The sequence below is a fragment of the Geotrypetes seraphini genome, chromosome 3 (genome assembly GCF_902459505.1).
Source record: "Geotrypetes seraphini chromosome 3, aGeoSer1.1, whole genome shotgun sequence".
Classification (NCBI taxonomy): domain Eukaryota; kingdom Metazoa; phylum Chordata; class Amphibia; order Gymnophiona; family Dermophiidae; genus Geotrypetes; species Geotrypetes seraphini.
The window spans coordinates 220,564,564-220,572,209 of record NC_047086.1 but is presented as its reverse complement, the minus strand read 5'-3'; the positions used below and the strand labels follow the sequence as shown (position 1 = coordinate 220,572,209).

At 48.2% G+C, this 7,646-nt stretch overlaps 1 protein-coding gene across 2 annotated transcripts in view; it reads right to left on the bottom strand.

Annotated features, from left to right (window-relative positions):
- Nucleotides 1-1,493: 1,493 nt before the first annotated feature.
- WNT10B (Wnt family member 10B) overlaps nt 1,494-7,646 on the bottom strand; it is a 33,563-nt gene continuing 27,410 nt past the window's right edge. For both annotated transcript variants that reach the window (XM_033938465.1, XM_033938464.1), the window contains exons 4-5: nt 6,812-7,188; nt 1,494-3,593 (exon numbers count right to left, since the gene is read on the bottom strand). In XM_033938465.1, the coding sequence (XP_033794356.1) occupies nt 3,135-3,593; nt 6,812-7,188 (836 nt within the window). In that variant the 3' untranslated portion in view covers nt 1,494-3,134. The remainder of the gene's footprint in view (nt 3,594-6,811; nt 7,189-7,646) is intronic.

The following is a 7,646-nucleotide window of genomic DNA, read 5'->3' as shown; positions in this document are numbered from 1 at the left end:
AACGATCCATGTCGGCGGATGGGGGCGTGCCTCCGATTGCACCCATTATAATATTGTTGGTTGCAGAATCCATCGGACCTGCCTGGATCGGTCATGGATCTAGCCCCCTTGTATGCTGTAGCCCCTTGTAATTTTCTCCGTTAGTCTGCCCTCTTTGTTCCACACCTTCCCTGTGTTTTTCCTTTCTCTTAATGTGTCATGTTCTGTTTTCCTTCCTCACAAATGTATGTGTCAGTCTGCCTCTTTGCCTGTGTGTGCGTCTCTCTCTCTCTGCTTCTGATTCATTGCTAGTGCTTTTTTGTACATTATTTTCTCCAGTTGGTTTTCACAGGGTTTTTATAAGTAGTGATGGCATAATCTTGTTTTCCTTAGATGTTGGCAAGGGAAACACCTTCCCCTTCCTTTGGTCTTTCTGCAAAGCTGCTGTCAGCGCCTCCCGGCCAGGCGGGGGCAGGGTAGGTAGATGTTCCCTCTGAAGCTTTGGCTGCCTTTGTTGTGGTAGATAATTACAGCCCTTAGTCTGGGAGGAATGCTTTACAAGTCTGGTGGCACCCGCAGGTCATGGATTGCCTCAAGCCACAGGGAAGGACTCTCAGCGCACATGGAACAGGGACAGTGGCTTCTGATGTCCTCACAGAGAGAGTTAGAACATGGCTGTAAGAGAATCATTTCCCCAATAGTAAACCCCCCAATCCTTCCGCCATGTCTGTATCATTCTCTTTCTTAAAAACTCAAACACAAGTTGGTTTTTTAGAAGATAATAGGAGATGGATAGGATCTACAGTGGAACCTGCTTTTCTCACAGCTGGATCTGAATTTCTAGGCAGTAAAGCTATTAAACAAAGCAAAAGCAGTGACTAAAAACATGTAAAAAATTACTTCAGTTTAATTTAGTTAACAGAAAGACAAGACATGAATTGTAATAAATTACCCTCCCTTCTCCCTCAGGATGCAAAGATGCTGCTATACTAAGAACGTATAATAACCAAAACTTCCAGAAGGGGTTGTCATGGTAGACCAGAGTAGCAAAAATGACAGAGGCAAGTGGGACCTTATAGACCAGGGGTGCATAAATTCTGTCTTCAGCATATCTTCTTCCATAGGCAAATCTATCTCATGCATATTTATTAGGACGATATAGAACACCCGACCTGTGTGCACCTCTGTTATAGACTAACCAGTTTAAGGAGGCATAAGCTTATGAAGACAAGAGACCATATGATGAAGTCCTTGAAAGCTCATGCCTCCATAAACTGGTTTGTCTATAACAGAGGTGCACAACCCATTTCTGGGATAGAACGGAGGTAGTGCATTCAAATCCTTCTTATGCATATTCATAGTGGGTGTCCTGAAAACCTGACTGACTGGGTGTATCCTGAGCACTGGGATGAGAACTCCTGGTGCAGTGGCTTAGTGAAGGTGGGAAGCCCCCCCCCCTCACCCTCTTCTCCCCCCCCCAATGCACATGCTCCCCTTCCCTATCCCCGCACCGGTTTACCTTCCCCGGCGAAAGCAGCATCTCTGACTTGCTGCACATGTTGGCACTGGCTCTCCTTCCGATGTCACTTCCTAGCTGCGGGACCCGGAAGTGACATCAGAGAGGGAGCACTGAGGCTGGCACAAGGAGCAGGTTGGAGCTACTGTTTGCATTGGCGAAGAGCTAGAGGTACGGTGGGGTGAACTGAAGGTGCGCACGAGGAAGGGAAAGAGTGGGAAGAAGCAGGGGGCAGAGAGGAGGAGAGATGACGGTGCCCAGGGCGGTCTGCCTTCCCCTTACTCCACCACTGCCCTGATGTACACTGATGGTGTATTAGTAATGATATATTGGCTGCAGAAAAACAGACAGAATATATATAAGTATTAAGGCTTTGGTCTTCATCCCCATTCCTCGGGGACTCCCAAGGGTTCACATTTTCAGGATATCCCAAATTAATATACATGAGAGGGATTTGCATGCCTACCACCTCTATTGTATGCAAATCTCTCTCATGAAGACCACTGTACAAGGTGTTTTCTATCTTCATTTGTTGACCTTTGACCATCTTTCTCAACCCAGTCCTCAGGACACATCCAGTCAGTCAAGTTTTCAGGACATCTAAAGTAAATATGTGCGAGAGAAATCTGCATTAATTTGTATGCAAATCTATCTCATGTACATTCATTGCGGATATCCTGAAAACCTGACTGGCTGGATGTGGTCCCTCTGGTCTATAAGCTGCCACTAGTTTCTGTCTTTATAGCAACCAAGAGGTGCATCCTGGGAGCAGGAGTGCCTGTGACAGTAAGGAAACAGCTCTCTGTATATGCCCCAGTTTCTTTGTATTCAGCCTCTAAGTCATTGTAGATAAAGGTTGATGTTCCCAGAGTCTCCTAGATCCCTGAAATACTTGAAAATGAACAGATTTGTGAGTTCTCTTTCTCTGCTGTGGAAAGGGATGCTCTCCGGATCCTTTGCTTCTCCATAGGTAGCTATGACAAAGCAGAAAATAACGCCAGTGCTCCCCACACATAGAAGGCCAGGCACTAGGACTCAGGGCTGGATTTTGAGATGGCAGGTGAGTAGGAATCCAAGCACACATTTCTGTGCAGCTGATTATCCTCACCCTGTGACCTACGACAGTGCCTCTTTCTTCACTTTGTAAACACCCCCAGTGCCCAGATTATTATCCTCTCACCTCCTCTCATTCTGAGATCCTTATCCTCTGGCCTCCCATGGTCCCTGGACGCTCGCCTGGTGAACTTTCACAGTCCCTGAATCCTCATTCTGTTATCTCCTGTGGTCCCTGAATCCTCGCCTTGCTAAGGATCTTGTGACTTTGGTAGCATTCATATTCAAAGGAAATTTGAAAATGGAAATCCACAGAACAGTGAGAGGAAGAAACACCTCTATCTCAGCCATTGGTGGGACAGAGGACTGCATCATTCAGGCTGTATTTTAATTTAGAGGCTCGGTGCCCCAGTTGACGTTGCACTGTAAGATTCCTCCTCCTTCTGCATGGCTGGATGATAAGACTGCTGCTGTCCCTCAGCTGATTCTGCCTCATGCCTGTATCTCTTGACTGTGCCTTGGGAGTGGACACCTACAGGCACATCTGCTCACTCAGTCCAGCAGTACTGAAGCAGCTCCGTTTGCTCTATTTGCACACATTCACCCACTCAGTGACACGACACTCCTCACACAAGACGTAGCAGCACCAGTGGAAGCGGCAGTTGCAGCGCTCCCGGCGGCTCTGCATCAGGATATTGTGGCCTCGCCCGCAGCAGAGGCTACTGCAGCTGTCCATCTGCGGGCTGGTCTTGTTGCAGATACGACCTTGGGTGCCAGGGGAGTCCATCTTGGGGTCTCTCTCACAAAAATCAGGGGACTTCTCGAAGTAGACAAGCTCCTTGGCCAGCTGGCGCCGGCGCAGCCGTGGGTGAAAGACACCAGTATTCTTGTTATGCGAGTCAATGAACATGGCATGCTGGAACTTCTCCCGCAGCAGCGAGCTGACCAGACGGAACTCAGGGGTCACATTCCAGCAGGTCTTGAACTGACAGCTCCCAGAAGTGCCGTGGCATTTACATCGTCTCTTCATATTCTCCATCACCACCTGGTTGTAGAGAGAGTCAGTGGGGAATGAGTTAATGAAAGCCTCACTTCTCCTCTTTCTGCCCTCCCTGCGCCCACATCTCCCATGGCCACTTTCCCATAATCCTCCTTCACCTTTCACTTCATACATCTCCCTTTTCCCTTCCTGAGCTGGTTAGGTCAAAATCTAACCACAGATCCACATGCCCCCTCCCATGAATGTAACTTGCCTTGAGTGTGGCTATATAATAGGTGAGAAATAAATCTAAAAATCCAATGATCCTTCCAAATCCACCAAACCTGCCCAGCTTCCAATGGCCTAACATCTCCCCCCTACATGATAGTCCAGGACAAGAAAATACAGAGCTCTGAGAATTCCGTCCTGATTCCACAGGTCACAATCACTGGATTCATGCTTCGCCCTGGCGTGGAACACTATCACCTGAGCCACAAAGAGCTTTTCTTCTAAATGTGTCCAATTTGCTGTAGAACACATTTAGCACCAAAGCTACGATTACTCCTGCTGGCAAAACATGCCATAATTCCACCACTCTGTGGAAAACAAGAATTCTCTCAGCCTTCCCTATCCCCTTTCTTCTCCTACTCGGGCAAGTGTCTTTAACTCCTTCTCTCCCCATCCAAGGCTCTTCTCATGCTGTGGATGCAGCAGACATTTGATCGGAATAGGGTAGAAATCCTCTACATCAGTGTTTCTCAACTCGGTCCTGGAGTACCCCCTGGCCAGTCAGGTTTTCAGGATATCCACATTGAATTGGCATAAACTTGATTAGCATACACTGCCTCCATTATATGCAAAGGTCTTTCATGCATATTCATTGTGGATATCTTGACAACCTGACTGGCAAGGGAACTCCAGGACCGAGCTGAGAAACACTGCTCTACATTGTGCATATCGGTATAAAATAAGTGATATGTTACAATGTGCCTCCATCAGATGGCTTCTGCTCTAAAGTGCTAACATTTCCCCCTTGGACCCATAATTGGAGACAGTTCTTAATACATCTGGCTCTAAGTTGCGCACTGAAGAGGAACACTCAGACTGAATTTTCTGGGAAAATGAGGACAGACACCAACCACAGTACCAACAGGTCAGTTTGCTCCCATGATCTTACAGTAAACTACAATTTCTAGCAGTTAAAATAAATAAATACATTTTTAAAAATCCACTGGTCAATATTCAGGGCATGACACCATTTTTTTTTTTTTTTTAACACCAACCACCAAAGGCAGAATTAGCCCCAGATATTCAAAGCCAAAATCTGGGGCTAATTTCTGGGGTGCTAGCCACCAGAGTTTTTAAGTAGATCTTCCCCCTTTTGATGCCCACTTCCCTGAAGCAAAGCAAGGCAAGGCTCGCTCCCGCTGGACTTCTCCCCCTTCACCCTCCCCCACAGCTTACCTGCCCATGTCCCTGAGAGTCCAGTGGGGAAATGAGCAGGAGCAAAGCCCATTCGCTCGATGTGGCTGCCACCCTAAAATGGCTGCTGCAACTCTAGTGAGTGGGTTGGAAGGGGTGGTTCTGGGTGCTCAGGGAGGGGGGGTGCAAGGGAGGGAGGGGGACGGCAGCACTTTATGCCATGACCAGGAAGTTAACAGGGCAGCAGCTGCTATTTAGACTGGTGCCCAGTTGACTTTTCCGCATAAAGATAGGATAGCCTTTTTTTCTGTCTTAAATTTACATGGTTGCTCGGCCGGTTAGCAGACTGAAAATCTCTGCTAACTGGCTAGGTTTCCACACTGCAGTAACTCCACCCCCAGACTGTCCACAAACTAGCCAGTTTTGGCATGGGTGGCACTGGCCAGTTAGTTAGCCCAGGACAAGCAGTTTAAATGTCCAGGAGTTTCTCCTGACCACTTACATCACTTTGAATATCTATCTTTCACCCTTCCCCCCTCTTCCCCCCCCCCCCCCCCCCCGAGATTAAAATTTTCCAGCAAAATTCTGTCTAGGAAGCTGCTTAGGACTGTTTTGCTGAGTTTTCATTTGGCATACTATAGAGGAAACAAACCCCCCTAAAAAAAAGCAAAAGACTAGCTGTTTAAAAAATATATGGGAACAAAGTGCTTTTTTGCAGGGGAATGGGGGAGGGGTAGAAGTTGTCCCACTTTTCTCAGAGCATGAACCTATCAGACACTTGCTCAGTACGGTGTATAGAGTCAGAGAGGCGTGGAAGTTGGTCTTCTAGATTGCCAAACTCTGACCACAAAAACAACTGTTAGCCCAAAGCTACCTGAACATCAGCCAAAATTGGTCTCCAAATTAATCTAATCAAGATTTCTATATTGCTCTTATCCAGTACAGGTTTAAAGCAATTTACAAACAAGAGGCCCATATAGAGATGGGGATAGAAGTTACATCACATCAGGCAAGAAGCCTATTTGCTAGAAGAAGAGGCGATGGAAGGGGGGGGATACTAAGTATAAGGGAATACACAATTGCAAGAGGAGAATATCCTGTACTGTCCCAGTAAGGTGACAGTAGCAAATCCGTTGGTCAGGCCCCCTTTGTGGAACGCTTCTACGGCTACAGTCAGAGAAAGGAGGACGGATTGAGACATCCAGGTTTTACTTCCATTGAAAGCAATGGAAGTGAAACCCAGATGTCTCAATTAGAGAGTTGCATGGAGACAGAAATCTCACCCATCCCCGCCAGGATCCTCTCCATCCCCACCCGTCCCCGTCAGGATCCTCTCCGTCCCCACTCGTCCCCATCAGGATCCTCTCCGTCCCCACCCATCCCCGCAAGAAATTACCTCCATCCCCGCCTGTCCCCATAAAAAGCAGCAATTACTTCTGACTGGATCATCAATTCCACAGTTTCTTTTGTGTTTGAGCTGCTGTTTTCCTTGTGGAATCTCTTTGGTGGAACCCTTTTTTTGTTTTCTGTTCAGGTAATTAACTTATAAACCCCCTCTTTTACTAAGGCTGACGTGTCCATTATATTATATGGACGAACCCTGCTTCCAAAGCCTTCCATCCCCTTGGGAGTCCCATTGGCTAGACGGGGTCCCCGTAGGAGTCCCGTGGGCCATAGGGGGGTCCCCGTGGGAGTCCCGTGGGTTAGGGGGGATTCCTGCGGGAACCCCGCGAGACCCGCGGGATTCCCGCGATCCCCGTTCCTGTGCAGACCTCTAGTCTCAATCCGTCCTCTTTTTTCAGGAGTCATATGGTAACCCCACCTAAGGCTGACATATTGAAAGAGATGTGCCCTCTAGCTACCTGTCTGCCCACACGATTATTGTGGATCCTCATGCGGGCCTGGATGTCTCGAGGAGACTCTCTGGAGTCCAGGAAGTCTCTGGAAAACTTCTCCCCAAACTTGAGTTCATGGCTGCAGCCTCCCCATTCCCAGGTATCCTGCGGGTTGCTCCGTGGTGCCTCCAGGAGCATTGGAGAGAAGTTTGGTGCCAAGCCCTTCACCTTGGCCAAGGCCTGCAGCTGCAACTGGTTTAACTTCAGACGGATTTTCTCCTCATTGCCTCGTCGTTTATACTCACAGCCACAACCCTGTAGCTTGCCCAGACTGCAGGCAGTGGCCACCGAGTGCATCACTCCAGCGGCCAGCAGTGAGAAGGTGAACGCACTTTCACGAAACCCTGTGGAGGAAGAAGGAGTTAGAGTAGTAGAAACGTGGAAGCCATGAGCTGTCTCCTTCCCCATCCACATTACCCACCCTGAGCAATCTTCTGCATCAAGATCCCCCACAAAATCTCAACTTACAGCACTCACAAACTGTTCAGAGCACCCCAAGCTGTCTTCACAAGCACCATCTGAACCAAAGGCAAGGCTGATAGTTTCCTGTCTTCTGATCTCAGGCTCTGAAAACTAGGAATCCCTGTCCCTCCCAGCACTGTCTCACTCTTCCTGGTTTAAGTTAAAGGCTGCTGATACAATATAAGTTACAAGCTGCTGGGTCCTATCTGAGATTTAGGGTGCCCCCCCCCCCCACCTCCTGCCCTGGGAGGAAAACTAAACTCCCGCCCCTCTGCAGAAGCCAGGGCAACCACAAAGATGCAATGACTTGTCCCTGGGAAATTCCCTTTGGAAGAGGATC